Source organism: Marmota marmota, unplaced genomic scaffold (genome assembly GCF_001458135.2).
Source record: "Marmota marmota marmota unplaced genomic scaffold, marMar, whole genome shotgun sequence".
NCBI lineage: Eukaryota > Metazoa > Chordata > Mammalia > Rodentia > Sciuridae > Marmota > Marmota marmota.
Genome location: NW_026000021.1, coordinates 6,800,824 through 6,818,115, shown reverse-complemented (window position 1 = coordinate 6,818,115; position 17,292 = coordinate 6,800,824). Strand labels below are relative to the sequence as shown.

The following is a 17,292-nucleotide window of genomic DNA, read 5'->3' as shown; positions in this document are numbered from 1 at the left end:
CTTCTGAGAAGAGATGTATAGTTATTTGTAAAAAGCTATGCATAGTTGTACATATCGACGGGATTTGTTGTTACATATTTTTACATGCACACAATGTAATGTACCAATAAAATTGTGCAAAATAAATAAATTCCTGCTAAAAGCTATGCATATTATTTGGCAGGCATGATGATATATATTTAACACAATTTTATCCTTATAACACCTTCATAGCTCAAGTCTGATTTATCCCTCTGATAAAGATGAAGAAATTAAGATTTAGAAAGCTTAACAAATTTTCCCAGGGGAATATAGCTAGTAAGATCAAACCAGGATTGAGCCTAAATCTCTTTTGAGTCAAAGGACATATTTGTCATCACTATGTTTTTCAGATTCAACCTCTGACTTGAGCTAATCAGAATTAACAACACATGCATTGGTTTTAGTTCAAACTGTGCATGATTTTGTTTCTGCCTAACTCCAACTTTGTTTGGACTCTGCCCTTCGTATTCCTATTCCTAGCCACACACTGGGATTTTTCCGATCTTCAAATGGCACGTTTGAGATCTTTGAATATACTGAATCCTTTGTTTGCAATGTTCAGGAGGCTTTTCCCTATATGGTTTCAACCTTCTCTAGCAAGTCTTAGCTGATAACAGTCTTATTTGTGCTCAGTTTTCCAAAAGTGACTTCACGTGAAATAGCTTTTCCTCCCATTTCAAGTATTCCTTATCATCTGTTGACTTCTCTCATAGCATGTACCTGATCTGAAATCAACTGTTCATTTATTTGCTTGTCTCCCTTTTCAAAAGTACACACTCTTCCAGGGAGTGTTTTTTTCTCTCTTAGTACTGTATCTATAGAACTTAGAATAGCCCTTGGCACATCATAAATGATGAAAATTGTTGAATGAAAAATGGGTAAATGAATTTGAAATTTGATTCCATTTGGTAAAAATGTCTTAATAATCTTTTCAACTGAAAATACTTAATAATTAGTCATTGGTAATGCTGAGCATTCTAAATCGTGTTTCGGCCTTGATTAGCACACATAAAACCATAACCATATATGTTGGAACTTCTGCTTTGGTTCTAACATGCTGAATAGTAGTTTTATTTAACTAACTCTTCAATAGTTCCATGAAAATGAATTTTTATTTATTAGACATAAAACACTTCAGCTAATTATCTGCAGCAAAATAATAATGTCTTGGAAGTGTAAGTTTTTTTTTTTAACCTAGACAATAATTTAGTATGCACTGAAATGTTTTATACTTAGTATACTGAGATTATTTAGAAAGGAAAAGGTTCTTTTAGAACCAGGATCAGAAATTCAAAACTAGGCCTTTTCCATTCTATCAGATCTCCCCATAACACCTTTTCCCCCTTATTATACTGATATTCCTATAGAATAATAGATTATGTATAAAAAGGTATTTCAGAAGTAAAAATATCAATATTAATCAAAGCTACCAGTTTATTTTGTATCCCAGGAAACAGTAGGTTTTGAGGGAGATTAATGTCCCCCCATTGGTCCATTGTAGGTAGCTGTTGTGTAGAAGCAGAGGCCTGTGGGAAGGATCTCCAAACAGAAAGGGGAAGAAGTAGCAGAATCAGAATGAAACAATATCATGAGCTGTTTTACACATTGTATTTGCTCCAAGTTATCAACTGGACCTCTATTATATGTGAACCTCATAGTTCAGAAGCCACAAACTTAAAACATCAGTTGTAATAACCTATGGATTTTCCTGTAGGATTCTCATGTAAAAAAAAAAATTCTTAATTTTCAGACATTTTTCTTGAAAATAGGGTTAGATTTACACAAGTGAGTTCACATACACATTTCTATAGAATAAGATATACTGTACCTTTTATAATTTCTTATAAGCCAAAGATTTATCTTCTAAGGCTGAAAAGAAACAAACTCTATTTCTTGTATTTATAAGGAGATGAAAGAATGTGGCCTTGTCCGTACATGTACATGAACGCACAGTGAATGGGATACATATATGAAGCATCCTATGTAGTTTAAAAATGAATTTTACCTAAAAATGATGATTATCAAACCAGAAAAATTAAGTCCTGTATTTTCTACTTTATTCATATTCTTTAAAGGTTAACAGCAACACATTGGCTCATTTACTTTTATATGGTAGATCACATGGGCTCCAGTGTACATAATATGAAATAAAGGCTTTTTTAGGCAAATAGAAGGGTTTTTAGGATGACTCAGTAAAACTTTATTTTCTACAGAAATTTTTTTATTAAAATTATCACATGATAATAAAGGGAAAATAGTATTCATCTTCAAATGACTATGTTTACAAATCATGGAATCAAAGACTCTGAGACTGATGAGGGTCCAAGGGCTTATCTTGTTGAAAATATTCCTTATAGCAATAGGGATAGAGTCTTAGAATCTGACTATTATAATGGGGTTTTGTCTTGTTCTGTTGATGCAGGAATACATGGACTCTAATAAATACATTGAGCATCTGCTAACTCAATTGGAGGAACAACACAGAAGTCTCTGGAGGTGAGTAGAATTCATGTTCTTGTCTTCCTTGTTTGTTCAGGTAGTTGTCTCTATAGCTTTGAAATTGACCATGGGTCAGGAGTTAGAAAAAGGAATTTTCTTCCAATTGGTGCCAGAGGCACCTTTGTGTATAAGGATAGTCAGAGGCTACTTAAAGAATGTGATTTCTTTAGTTAAAGTAAAGAAACAACACCAAAAGCCATCCTTGAGTCAGATGTGCACCGTGCAAGAAGGATGGTGGGAATCCTGAAACTTGTCAAAGTCAAGGAATTAAAGGTATTTCCCAGGGCTGCATGGCAAACTTACAATGTGGTGGGAAATAGAACACAGATTCTCTGATACTAAACTACTGAAAGATTTTCTCTGAAAGGTAAAAAAAATGTCTGCTTAAAAGTTCTGCTTCTTTTCGTCTTAAAGGGGAATATTTTGGGAGAACAGTTGTGCAGTTCTCTGATATTTAGTTTTAGTTTTACTTGGTGGGTTCTGACTCTAGGTAAGGAAGCCATGTCAGAAATAGAAATTAATAAAATAGGAGTCACATTCCCAAGTTGTGTATACATTCCATGACATCTCTTGGGAATACACTGGCAAAGATGTTTGACGTGTCATTATTTAGCTCTTTAGGGACCTTATTTTAGAGTCTTGTTGTCTATGAGTACTATTATGAAATTTGATTTTCCTATTTTAAGCTTCTATAACTCTTGATTTTTGAAATATGCTAATGCTTAATTATATGATGCTGCACATGATACTAGAAATTTTTCATGAAATTACCTTAGTCTGGCGAAGGGTCAGCAAGCCTCTAACCTCTTGAAGGGGAGAGCTTTCTCTGTATACTGAGATGGTAGATAAGTATATAATAACCCCAAGACTTTCTTACCAAACCTCATCCAACTACATCACCACTGAACTCCAAGTAGGTTATTCCCTCTTCATTCATCTTTCCTAAGTAGTTCTAGTAAAGCACTATATATTTTAATTCATTCTGTTCACATGGTTTACCTACTGGAGAACAGATCTCTGATCATAGTAATAGAAAATATTCTTTTTGTATATATAGAAAAACTGCTGGTAGAATACAACAGAAGTTCAGTTGTTAAGTTTGCCCCAATAACAGGGACAGTTATTTTTATATTTAACTAATACAATATTTGCTAGATTTGTTTATGAGAACCATAACCTAGTTTTGATAATTTTCTTTTGTGATCCAGTGTCCTAATAAAATCTACAACTATGCATTTATGGTTGTGTGCCTTTTTAATTATATTCTCCATGGATCTATTAGAAAGCATATTTTTAAACTGATATGCAACTGGTATTTAATACTATATTTCAAATACTTGTATAGAATATTTTATTTATCCTATCTTTCAAGAGAAGAATATACAAAAATGATGACTGCTATCTAATCAAAGAAATTTAGAGTTTAATTTGGTCAGGAAGTGTTTCTTAAATATATCATTGTGGAACAGTAATGGTTTCATGGGCTCTTTGAACTAAATAAAAACCTGCATGAAAAAGGCTATTTTTCCTGTTTTCTTGAGGTAGCTAATAAAAACCTTTTGGCCTTCTCAGATATGATTAAATTAAAATCCTATTTCAGGCATGGAGTTAGCCTAACATAAAGTAAGAACTCAGAATTTTGTGTGCATTCACTTCCATTTTCCTTCAGAAATATTACTGTTGAAGAAGCAAAGCCTTCTATGTGGAGTTGGAGGATCTAATAAAACAACTCCATTTGAATAACAATAGAAGGCAATAATGACATTTGAATAGTCAGAATAGCTACCAGTGGAAAAAATGGAAATAGCAGTATTGAAAAGAAAATGAAAACCAATGATAGCAGACTTACATACAATTTACTGAATCATGAAATTACATTTGATTATATTTTGCAAACAGATCCTGACTTGATTGACTTAAAGTAACAGGGTTTAAGATGATTATTACAATATCATAACTATAGCTGTAGCCAAATTATTTTTGGTGAAGAATATATGAATATCATGGAGCAGTGCGGGAAATTCTTTCTAGTTATGATTAAGTTATGTAAATGCATCATTCATGTGTTGGGGTAGAATCCATGATGTGCAGAGGATCATGAAAATAACATAAATGGTATGTTATTCTCATACCATGTACATAAGAATGACTAGATTGCCTGAAGTTAAACAAATATTCCCATAAACAGTGTGACTCCTCTGATTTTTATTGTGCTTTTGAATTTTGGTTATCATGGAGTGGGCTATTTGTCACTGCTGCTAATATTAAATGATGAACTTCCATTTACATACCTTGAAAGACGAGTTCAGAATATATTTAGATCATCCAGTAGTAACTATGGTCAGCATTATTTTATGGCTGCCTCTTTTGAGGATTGATCAAAATCATGATGGACATGAAACATGCTCTTATTTCTGCTTAGTGAATGATAAGAGTTGGAAAAAAGTGATAGAGGATTGGGTATAACCATTACAAAGCTCCCTTGTCTTCATGAGAGGTTACAAATCTTTACATTTCAGTGGTATCTTATAGCTTAACAATCTGCTATAATAAAAACATTGTTATCACATTCAAGTTATTTGGGGTCCTATTTAGTATTCTACTGAAATAGACCTATAATCTATCTCTGAGTTTTCAAAGTACAAAGGAATTTGTGGAGTTTAAATTTAGATATCCAACAACGAGAAATCATTTAGCTCAACTCTTTATACCAACACATTTTTTCTGAAGAGGTAAACTTCTGAGAATTCATTTAATGAAAAGGATAAAGTCAGAATCTAGAATTGAATCTAAACCCACCCAGATTTATACTTAATTTGTAATTTGTTCTTCATCTCACTGCTTGATTTAAACAAACAAAAAAATCATTACAACATATACACTGGTGTTTAAACACAATCACCATTTCCTGCATCTTTATTTGCTCTGATATGGAAACTTAATATTTAAAGGAAATGATTGCTTTGCACTTGATGATTTTCCTATCATGTGTCGCTATTTCTGATTTGGTTAAATATATCTGTGACTGACAAGAAAGATTATGTTAAGAAAAAAAACTGCTGAGAATATCTTTCTCCTAACATTTGATAAAAATCTTTATCCATTTGCAGCCTCAAATTAAGAGTTTAGAATAAACACAGACAGTTGGGAAATACAAATCAAATTCATGAATATTTATGGCATTAAAATTACTCTTTCATGCCACATGCAAAATTATGTATGAAAAAATGGATTCAGCATCATACCATAATAATGAAAAGAGGACTGGCCTGGAGATTTTGGGGATTTGGATTTCTGTCTCAGCCTATCCAAATTAGCAGTTGATTAACATCTCTGAGACTGAGTTCCTTATCTTTAAAAAGAAAAGTAGTAATATATCTAGTATTTGAGATTACTGATTGCTGAAATTATATGAACCATAAAGTCTAGAAGAGTGTGTTGCATTTATTGACCATATAAGAATGTGTGTTTTTGATAATACTTAAATATTGTGAATTGATACTACACAATATATATGTATCATAGAAAACTGCAAAGAACAGAGTAGACATGACTACTAAACATGCCTAACAGCTTTCCAGTAGTGTACCCAGAAAATATCAATGTATTCATTTTAGAATATTCATTATGAATATTCTATATTAATAAGTCATATTGGAACCTATAAGTTAATAAGGAAATCTGCATGACAAAAATCACATGACTATCTGGTGAATGAAGAGTGCTAGCTGCCAACCCAGAGATTCTAGATCACCTAAGTCCGTAATCCAGCTGTACCTGGATTAGGTTCTCTCAACCAAGGCACTGTTGGCATTCGAAGATAGATAATTCTTTTTCATCATGGAGATGGGTTGTCCCATGAATTGCAGGATGTTTAGGACCATCCCTAGCTTTTACCCACTACCTGCCAGTAACATCCCCTACTTAACCAAAAATGCCTTCAGAAATTTTCTGAGTATTCCCCAGAAGACAAAATCGTTTCCTCTCCTCACAAAGAACCAGCACTCTAAGTGATCTATGTAAGTGTTTTCCTAAGCATATTCCAAGAAACACTAATACACTAGATCACTGTGTGATAGATATTTTGAGAAAAAAAAGATGAAAGATGAAAGTATGCTGTGGCCAAATTTGAAAAATACTAGATAAAACAAGGTTTTAAGTTTTTAAATTGGGAACATCTCAGAGCCATTAATATTGTTAATACATGCTATGTATATTTATGCAAACAAGATACAACATATAATTTTGACTTTTTAAAAAGTCCTCAAATACTACCTATTTTGAAATATTATCCGTGGATAAGGTTTCAGGAACATGCCTTGGGAAATGGTGATCTATATTCTTGATATCCAGATGTATATGACCTGTGCTTCCCCCCCTCCTTCCTCACAGGTCCGGTGCTGGGTGATGTGGTGAAAAGTCACCTAAGAGTGCAAGGACTCTAACTTGTTAGTCAAAGGGGAAAAGGCAATATTTAGAAATGTTAGTCCCAAGTTTTTCACCACTTTCCAGAAGGGTAACACAAGCCTCAACACTAAACTCCAAGAATCTGTAAACTGTAGAATAAAAACTGTTTTCCCTGTTGAAGCACTTAACTCCTGCTTCCCAAGGTGGGAAGTGCATAAAAAGAATCTCACTTTTGCAGGGCATGGAGACACAGGCCTATAATCCCAGCAGCTCGGAAGACTGAGTGAGGCAAGAATATGGCGAGTTCAAGAGCCAGCCTCAGCCATAGCGAGGCAATAAGCAACTCAGTGAGACCCTGTCTCTAAATAAAATACAAAATAAGGCTGGGCATGTGGCTTAGTGGTCGAGTATCCCTGAGTTCAATCCCCGGTACCAAATAATAATAATAATAATAATAATGATAATAATATCACTTTTACCCGCCAACATACACATTCGTTTATACATAAAAGAGTGATATTAAAATTGCCTGCTGGGAGTCCACATGGCTACTTCTGATGAAAAACAAAATTATTGGTAATGTGTTATCTGGAAATTGTAAAATAAGAGGTAAGAAACAAAAGCAGATACACTCTGAGTAGCATCAGGCTCAGCATCTCCCAGAGTCTCCCAGAGATTTACCTTCTGTGAATCATGGATCCAAGGATGGTGTTATCCAGGCTTCTAAAGAATTAGCATGCTTCTATCCTCATGGGGTTAATTTATGTAGACTAAGGAGATGCCAAGTATTAAACAGGTTGCCTGTGCTGTAATCAGAGACCTCCACTGGGAGATCTTAATTGGCAACAAGTAAAATTGCTCTGCATGAATTCTTAATGGGGGACAGTGAATAAAATAAAAACTATGATTTGTTTAAATCCCTTCAAGAGAAAAAAAGGCTATCTCTGGGGGTTAGAATGTGTAGCAAACAAAGAGAACTCAGGGCTCTGTAATAGCAATAAAAGCTCTGAAAGCAAAACGTCACGCTATGCCAACTCACTCTGCATCTCTGTCTCTCTCTGCTGAGGTCAAAGGAGACTGAGCTTTACATTATCTTCCCTGCCTCTCAACCCCTGGGCTGAATTTTAAATCATGGCTGTATTCTTGGCAAAGCACAAGCCCCAGGGCCACCCTGGGAACCCATCAATGTCATTCCCCAATTACCCACCAGGGGTTGTTTCAGAGATGCAGACAGTCCCAGCCCCCTGCCAGGATGAGTCTGGTCTCTAAGCCATGCCCTCTGCCCAGCACAAAGGAGAATAAATCAAGGCTGTGGAGATTGGGCGTTGGCACATACTTCAGTGGTTATATCATCCCTTGGTAGTGGAAGGGAGGGCTAAGGGCTAAGTGTATACCAAGGGATGCTTCCTATGGACCACAAGTTCTGCTTTAGAGGAGCAAAGGTGTGTTGGGCTTCTGTCATGGCCCTGAAGCCTCTGATAATATAATATCACTCTCTTTAAGCAGCTGTTCTACAGTGAAAAGGGGTTAGTAGAACTAAGTCCAGAAAGGCATCTGGATGATTTGAACCAGAAGATCTCCAGGTTTCATGTCTGGTCTTGCACCTTTGGATCAATAAATATTATAGTTTATTTGGGTTACTCTTGTGAGATATGCATATCTGTTTGCTTATGGGGTGCCTGGAGTTTGAACCCAAGTTTTCTGGACCACGGAGACACAAAAAGGGTCAGGGAGCAAATCTATACTAAGTTTATATCCATGATTTTTCTATTTCATATCAAGTCTTCCTGTCTTTCTTTAGAAGTGTATTAATCTATCAGAGAACATAGGTTTTAGTTATACTTAATAATAAATGTGTAAAATAGACTTAATAAGCCCATGGGTTTTATCCTTTCTACTTCTCTCCAAATCTTGAATGCAAGAGAAATTCACATGTTTAAATCAAGGCTACTGCACTTCGGCTGCTATGGGGGTCTATAAAAGCACATTTTGGGAGACTCTGACTGAAGTTCAAAGAAAGCCTCCCAGAGGAGGTGGTGTTTTGATCCAAATCTTGGTAGGAGGAGAATTGATGGAGTGAGAGAAGATGAAAACACAATTGTTGAATAATTTGAATTTGGATTGCTTTTAAGATTTTTAGGATGTAACTGTACTGAGGATGATGAAAAATTCAGGTTCAGAATTCTTCACAGTTAATCAAATAAGCCACTTTTGAGAGAGAGAGAGTGAGTCACTAAATTAACTTACAGAGATGTGAAATTGCCCTCTAATGTAACTGGGAAAATATCCTCTCTTAAAGGTCAGTTCACTGCATGCACTGAGAACTTGGGTTGCATGACATGTTCAGAGTAGGCCTACTGATGGTTTCAAAATACTTCTCAATAGCTTAATGTTCATTAAGACACACACCCAATTTACCACTATTTAATCTTTAGACATGTAACTTAATGCACACTTGTTATTTTTAGATCCATGCTTATGTTAATATGACAGCCAGGAACCTGATGTGATTTATCTGAAATTAAAATAAAGAGCCTGCAGCAAAAGGCATCTTGTAGATTTATTCGGGGTAATAAAAATCACAAATATTCCCTACTAAGTTGTAAGAAAAACTCCAGCAGGCAGCAGTATAAATGACCTACTTGGCATAAACACATAGAATAAGGCTGGAGTGCCCCCACAGTAAGAAATGACTAAGTGCCTTTTTTTAATCTGGAAGGAGAAATGAAATGGGTAATTTACCATGGCCTTCTATTTAATTTTAATGGAAAAATTCACTAAGTTGATAGTGTATGACCATACTAGTGATTTTTTTTTTTAAAGAGATGGTTAGGATATCATTCTACATATCACATCTCTATATGGGCAATCTGTACTTAATAATTTTTATCCTTATCTCCCTCATCCCCAGTCTTTCCATATACAGGAAGGGCATTCTAGTAACCACCTCCATTCCCCAGCTCAAGAGAGAAGTGTCTGTGCCTCTCTGAAAAGAGAACATATAAAGCGCATTTTCTTTCCTCAGGGTTTTTAACTATGGCATACTTTATAATTGTATGTCATCAATTAAACTTTATAAGTAACTCCCCAAAAAGGGTGACCTGAATCAAAGAAAAAGGAACAGGTTAATGAGATGAGGAAGTTGTTGGTAGAGACACAGGCTAATTATCTCATGGCAGAGGTAACTTCTAAGAAGGCAAGATCTGATTGGAGAATTGACTGAGGTTGGCAGCCTGTGGCTGGGTTCATGGCCAGATACCCAGACCGGGTTGCTTTAGGAGCCGCCATGCTTACTTGCTGCTGAGGCTCTGCCTTCTTATGAACACTCATTAATCACACTGAAGACAGAGTGTCCATGGAGATAATCCTAGATTTTCACCAGATGTAGAATTTTACCTGACACAGAAGATACTACAGCTGTCAAGTCTGTGCTGCGGTGACGGTCACATTTGACAAATACGACAGACTCCTCTCTGCGTATTGTCTCTCAGCTATTCATCCCTATGAGCAAAATATATGACAAGAACAAACTAGGAAATGAAAAAGTTTATTTGGGGCTCACGGTTTCAGAAGTTCAGTTCATAGTAGGTAAGCTTCATTGCCGTAAGCCTCGCGTGAGGCAGAACAGCATGGAAGAAAGGTGTGATGGAGGAAAGCTGGTCAGCTCGTGGCAGCCGGAAAACAGAGAGAGCTCTGCTCATCTGGAACAAAATATAGTCCTCGAGAGCATGCCCCCACTGACCCACTTCCTTTAGCCACTTCCCACCTGCCTGCAGTTACCACCCAATAGTTCATTTAGATTATTAATCCATCAAGTGTATTAATCCACTGATGAGGTTACAGTTCTCAGAATCTCATAATTTTACCTCTGAACATTCCTGCATTGCCACATGAGCTTTTCTGGGGACACCTCACCCCCAAACTACAACAGTCCCTAGGACTACTCTGATTCTCACGCCCCCCCCCCTTTCCCTGTTGATGAGGACACTACCTCTGTGACACTTAAGCTAAATACTCCAAACATACACACTGACTCTACTGTCACCCTTAATGGTCCCTATGCCGAGTCCCAACCATGCAGGTCTCAATCACTCTGAATCAGTTTTTCTAATTTTCCTTTAAGGACAGATCTTTTGCTCTTAGCATCTTGACCTATAAGACCAAGTCTTCTCATTCCTCATGTCTCTCATAATGCTCAGCATGAAATATGAAACTAAACGTAAAATTTCATCCATCTTCTATGCATAGAGACAACTGGAGATGCATTTTATTCATCTAGGTTGCTAAGTGACTTAAAAAATTATAGATGCTTAAAACACTTAAGATATTGAAGGGATTGGTGATAGATCAGAAAGAGAAACTACTAAGGGCTTCTGGGCTCACTAGGGATGAGCCCATTTTTATTTGTAAATTCATGTAAGAAAAGCAAGTCAAATAAGCTTATCAGAAAGTCATTTGGCTCAGTAGCATGCAGATGCTAAGTGAGATGCACAGTTTCAAGTTAGTTAACAACAAATTAAAGATTAGGACACTTGATAAAGAGGTCAACATGGTTAGTGGTATCGAAGCCAGAGTGCTTGTTCTCTGAGACCCTTTCAAACATCTTCAAAAGTACCATCAATAAAATAAAATCTAAAGGCTTGTAATAGCTAATCACATCATTGCACATCATTATAAAGACTATAACAGGTGTCAGTAATAATCAAATGTGTATTTTTATCCTATCATCTTATTCCATTGTTCTACCAGTTATAATCTTGAGCTGCTATCAACCGTATGAATAGGAACACAGAATATCTCTTAATTTTGAAGAGAAGAGAGTTAAGAGGATATCACAGGTTTAAAAAAAATTCATGATAAAATCCAAGGCCTAAAAATCCATGATAAAATAATGAAGCCTCTTCTCCCTGTACTTGAGTGAGAACAACTGTAGACATCTAGACCAAGTTATTTTTACAAACATCATCAGGCATTAATCTGAAAGGTTAGAAAGGTGATCTTATGGAGGAGATCTTGAGAATTTTGGAAAGACAGAACATATACTTGAAATCAGCAGAGCTGAGTAGGACTAATAGTGGTAGGGGTTGCCAAATGGAGGATGAGTTTTCAAAGGATTAGTGGCAATGGAAAACAACGTGAAAAGGTAAAAGAGAAGAACTAATGCCTAAACATAAATTATTTTAACACTGCTTTTGATAACCTATTTGTAAAGAAAGCATTTTTTTTCTCATTATCCCTTATGATATTACTGATATCCATACTACTCCAGTAGAGACTGGTATTTGGTAGCCTACCAGTACAATCAGGAGCTCTATTCTGATTATTTGGAGAGTCTGCCATACTGTTGCTTCAGTTTCAAACATATACCATTTCTGGTTCCTCCCCCACAGCACAGAGTTCAAATCCTGGTTCTTCTACTCACTGTGTGGCCCTGAAGAAAGCATTTAGGCATTTTAGGCCTTGATGTCTGCTTGTGAGAAAGGCTTGAGATTAATCATTTCCACAGTCATTTCTTAAAGAGTTAATACTTTGATAATTTTTGCCAGTTTTCTGGGTCAATAGGTTGAAATATAACAAATATAGAAAAGAGGTGATAGATTCCTATAAAATCACTGATGTTGGAAGTGGTAGTTTCCCTTTCCTGAAAGTAGGCAGATAACAATTATTTTTGTGAACTTCATTCTCTTCAGGGGCTAACTCTTGCACTGTCTCTTGGCCCTGAACCTTCCAGAGATGATTACACAGCATGCTGGCAGAGGCAGGGTACAAGAACAAGGTCACAGTCTGACCACTTTCAAAAGGTTTTCCAGAAAATCGTTTCATTGAATAATGTTTAAGTTTCCACAAAAGTTAAGAGCACAACATGGTGCAAAAGAAAAAAAAAAGTCAATTGCACGATATTAAAGAGGCAGCAGCAGCTTCTCTAGGGTTATGGTCCCTATTAAGGAAATTGCATTGTCTGATGCTATCTCTTCAGTATTCCATGGAAATTCAGACTCACTGCTAATTGAAAGTCAAAAGTATTTACCAGGAATTATTCACTTGTACCGTTTAATTAATTTTGCTGTTTCTCTGCTTTGGAAATAGAAATATGAATGATGCCGGTTGCAGAAGTTTACTCTGAAAGACAAGTTCTTTAATGCCACATCTGAGGAAAGTTCAGTTCTCATAGTTGCATCAGAATTACACTTCAAGACTTGTGCTTTGGGGACCATTTGCCCCAAGATGATATAATTTTAAATATACCAAAAGTTAAGTCTATCCAAAAATATCTTTGTCACTGGACTGACTAAAATTCCCATGCACAGAATAAAGGAAATTTGTTATCTAGGTAATCACCTCTGAAATCTGCAGCTGCCATCTAAAGGGTATCCTAACATTACTCTCAGTTCTTCATAGCATCTTATCAAGATTTCATTGGCTAGATTAATATCCTCAGAAGTCTGAGTCCTGGAATGTTTAGCTAAACCAAATGTTTAGAATGGAAGAGAGGAAGTTGTACCAGAATTGTCACAGTGCAAATCTAAGTATTTCTATTTCTATCCACACACATGACCCTACCATTCCTGACCTCTTCTGTCATTCATTATTCCTACACACACACTCTTTTCTTGCCTTTTTCCTCCATGCCAAACAGAAAATCTCTACCCATCTTTCAAAGATCAGTCTGGGTTCTTCTACTCTATATCTCCTAGTGTGGATTCCTCAACCCACCTGGACTCCATCATCCCCTCGCCCCAAACTTGAGACTATACCACATATGTATATATAACAATGTACATCTTATAAAAACTCTGAAATTAATCTTTGTATCTTAATTTTGACTTCCCAAATATTTGTGAATTTGTTGCCTATCAAATGATGGCTAGCATATGATTGAATAAGACAGGTGTTCTGCCAACACATACCAATTTTTTTTTATTTCAAAGGGGAAATTAAAAGTTTTATGTGGTAATCTTGTTGGTTCGATCATATCAAGACTACCTGTTTCATATGTCTATCATAGATACAGCAAACCAAGCAGTATTCACAAAGTCAGTTACTAAAATGGTGTGAGATGCAAAGTACTGAATGACAGTGGAAGGAATTAGAGACATTTAGTTTGGCAAATAGAAGACTAAAGGATGCACCTGATCGTTGTTTGAAATGTTCAATGAATTGTCTTGTGGGAAAGGGATTAGAAGCACCCTAGAATGTATTCCAGAGGATGGAGCTATTCAGTTATCTGAAGGTCTTAGTCTGTTTTCTGCTGCTATCCTAGAATACCTGAGATTGGGTGATTTGCAAAAGTACATTTATTTAGCTTCACAATTCTCATGCTGAACAATAGGGGTTTGTTTATTTTTGTTTTGTACTTTGGCCCTGGGCATCAAACCTAGAACTTCACACATACTAGGAAAAAGTGCTTGACCACTGCACCACATTCCTAGCCCCTAGTTCTGGAGGCTGGACGTCCAAGATTAGGCAAGTGCATCTGGCAAAGTTCTTATGATCTGTCATAACATGGTATGAAAACAGAAAAGCAAGTGTGTAAATGCAGAAAAAGAAAACAAGAGGGATGGCCTTACTTTACAACAACTAGTTCTTATAATAAATAACTCACTCAAGGGAGAATTAACCCATTCCCAAGAGAAAGGTATTAATGCCAACAGCTCTTAAAGATCTGCTAACCTCTCAACACTGTTACCTTAGGGACAAAATTTCAAAGTGAGTTTGGGAGATGACAAATCACACCCAAACCATAGTATTGTTGCAACCTGACAACAAAGCACCAGAGAGGGCTATTATAACATGTATTAGAGATGCTCTTGAGATAGTGAGCTCTGTACCATTGCAACTATCAAAGCAAAACCAGGTAGCTGCAATGTGAAAAGAATTCTGCTCCATTGAGTCCAGATGACTCAACATCTGGCTTTCACACCCTAGTCTGCATGATGTATCAGCAACTTCACTTACAATGTCTACTCCATCATCTCTCTTAAAGAATTCATTCAAAGACAGCTTTTCATGTTTTTCCTCAGTCTTTACTTTTACAAAGGAAGTAAGTTATTTTATTCTTCCTCATACAAATTATTGTTCAGTTTCCCACTTAATCATGAACTTCTACTTCACATACTCTAGTCCATCGATTGTCTCTCTCTCTCTCTCTCTTTTTCCTCTTTTGTAGTGCTGGGGACCAAGTCAAGTTTGGGGCCAAGCACATCAGAGGCAAAAAAGCTCTACCTCTGAGCTAAACCTCCAGCCCTTCAGTTCTCCTTTTAACATGTGGGGTTCTAATATAAACATGATATATTTTATTATGAACAGATTACAAGTTCAGTTTTAGTTATCCTTTGAGAGAAGGTTATTTTTCTAACTTTATGATTTTTTTCCTTCATGCTACTAATTGTTAATAACCTTTAGGCAAAAATGCCTAAAATTCCAGCATTGCATCATGCATATCCAATTACTCTCTTGTGGGCTCAGAGAATATAAATCATTATTTCAAGAAAGGGCAGAGTGTTTTAAATTTAGAAAATCCACTTTTCTCCACCACTCCGTTATTCCCCCAACCCCCATTTTTAATTGCCTTATCCTGTTTCGGATCTTCATTTTTTTTTTCCATAGCCAAGGCTTATTTATGGGTAAGAGTTCTTAGCAGAATTCACAATTACAAGTAAATTAGATCATCCCTGACCTTGGTAGAACTTTTATGAGACAATTATTGTGGCCTTCAGAAGGAAGAAGGAAGTAAATTTCAGATCATCACTGAAATGAACAAATATTAATTTAACTTTTATTATTCCAATGTTAAGGAATATTGGGGAAAATCACACTAGAAGGAAGAAACAAAGATCATGGACAAATATTTACCTAGAGCACAGCTGAAGTGAACAGTGACATTGGGTGTTCTGTTTTACTGAAGACAGGGGCTTAACTTTGGCCATTGCAGATGAACCATAGTACAATATGGATTTTTTCCAATTTCTGCAACATTATGACAGTGGTGTGTGCATTTTACAAAAATATGTCTTCAAACATTGATAAGATTTGCAGATCATTTATTTCAGAAATACAATTCCACTGCCCCTTTTTTAAAGTGTGGCCCCTACCACCACCAAATCAATGGGAGGTTTATTTCTGCCCCACTTACTCTATTAGTAAGAGAGTCTATTTTTCTAGTTCAATCCTAAATCATTAATGTGGTATAAGAGTTCTTTTTCCAGGCAGTTTTAAAGCAGAATTACGTCCTTCCTTCTCATAATTGTAATGTTCATATTTGAAAATCACTTTAATTGTTGCATAACAGCTGAAAAATAATTATGTAAAGTTGGCATTTGTCTTTGTCATGTTGGTGAGGATTTGCAGTAAATACAATGTAGATTATTTTTCCTGTAAAACAGTTGCTAGATATTGGAGTACATTAATTAGCTGGGACCATTGTTAGCTAATGGAATGTACTAATAATTTCTTTGGAGAAGATGTGAGCTGAGTTTGGGTGAGAGGCAAAAACCGGTTTGTTTCTCAGCAGGGAACAACGTTTGGAGGGCATCAGTTAGGATGGCTTGGGAAGCTCATTTTGGAAACCAGACATAAACTATCTAAATTATAACAAGATACAGGATAGAGGTCTTCAAACACTGCTGGGCTAATCAGACATTTTTCCTAAGGAACACACAATTAGGATCACATTCCAGAGTGGGCTGGGGATGGGCAACCTATAGATACAGAAATAATTTAAGGCCATGCTACAATGCAATGGGAAGAGATTTGTGAGTTGCTGCATTGACTTTTGTGTATGTTGATGGACAAACCACAAAAAGTTCATGGGTTCAGGATGTCTAGAAGGTTTCCTGCTTCTCATCTGAGCAAACCAATGAGGAAAGTAAGGATAAATCCTTGTAAAAACTTTCTCGTGGGATCTCAGAGACCCCATGGGTCTTGATGTACAGTAAGAATGTAAAAATGTCCCTTATACTTCTGAGTGAGAATAAACAGCATTGGAGTTGTCTTGGTTAATATATAGTGAAAAGTTTGTTTCTTGAATGTCCGTCTTCAATTTACAACCCCACAGGCTTGCAGTTTCTCGTGACATCCCAAAACTGCGTTTGGAGATGCTCACAAACGGAAGCAACAATTGCCAGGGAGCCCCATGGCCATGTGCCATCTGTCTTTGCCAGAGTTGGCAAAGCAAGTGTCTCTTTGATGTCAAATTCAAACATTCATAACATGACCCACACGCACTATTTTTACTCGTTAGCTGTGATGAGCCTGTCATTCATTTATATAAGCCATTTAAAATCTATTTATATTTCTAACTTCTTACACCTCTGATTGTATAATGAATTTCATAAACTTCACCCTTACTCTGTGGGGTTGAGCTCC

The 17,292-nt window shown here is 36.2% G+C and overlaps 1 protein-coding gene and 1 long non-coding RNA gene across 12 annotated transcripts in view; one reads left to right on the top strand and one right to left on the bottom strand.

Moving 5' to 3' along the window:
- The window catches only part of Nckap5 (NCK associated protein 5), a 953,350-nt gene that overhangs the window by 342,857 nt on the left and 593,201 nt on the right, over positions 1 to 17,292 (top strand). For 10 of the 11 annotated variants that reach the window (XM_048810448.1, XM_048810447.1, XM_048810455.1 and 7 more), the window contains one exon: positions 2,444 to 2,517. In XM_048810448.1, the coding sequence (XP_048666405.1) occupies positions 2,444 to 2,517 (74 nt within the window). Of the gene's footprint in view, positions 1 to 2,443; positions 2,518 to 17,292 lie in introns of those variants that run through there. The other variant, XM_048810460.1, reaches the window with a different exon arrangement.
- On the bottom strand, positions 9,817 to 13,363 carry LOC125618886. The gene is made up of 2 exons (XR_007350259.1): positions 10,919 to 13,363; positions 9,817 to 10,536 (listed from the first exon to the last, which is right to left on the bottom strand). It is a non-coding gene; the product is annotated as an uncharacterized LOC125618886 (long non-coding RNA).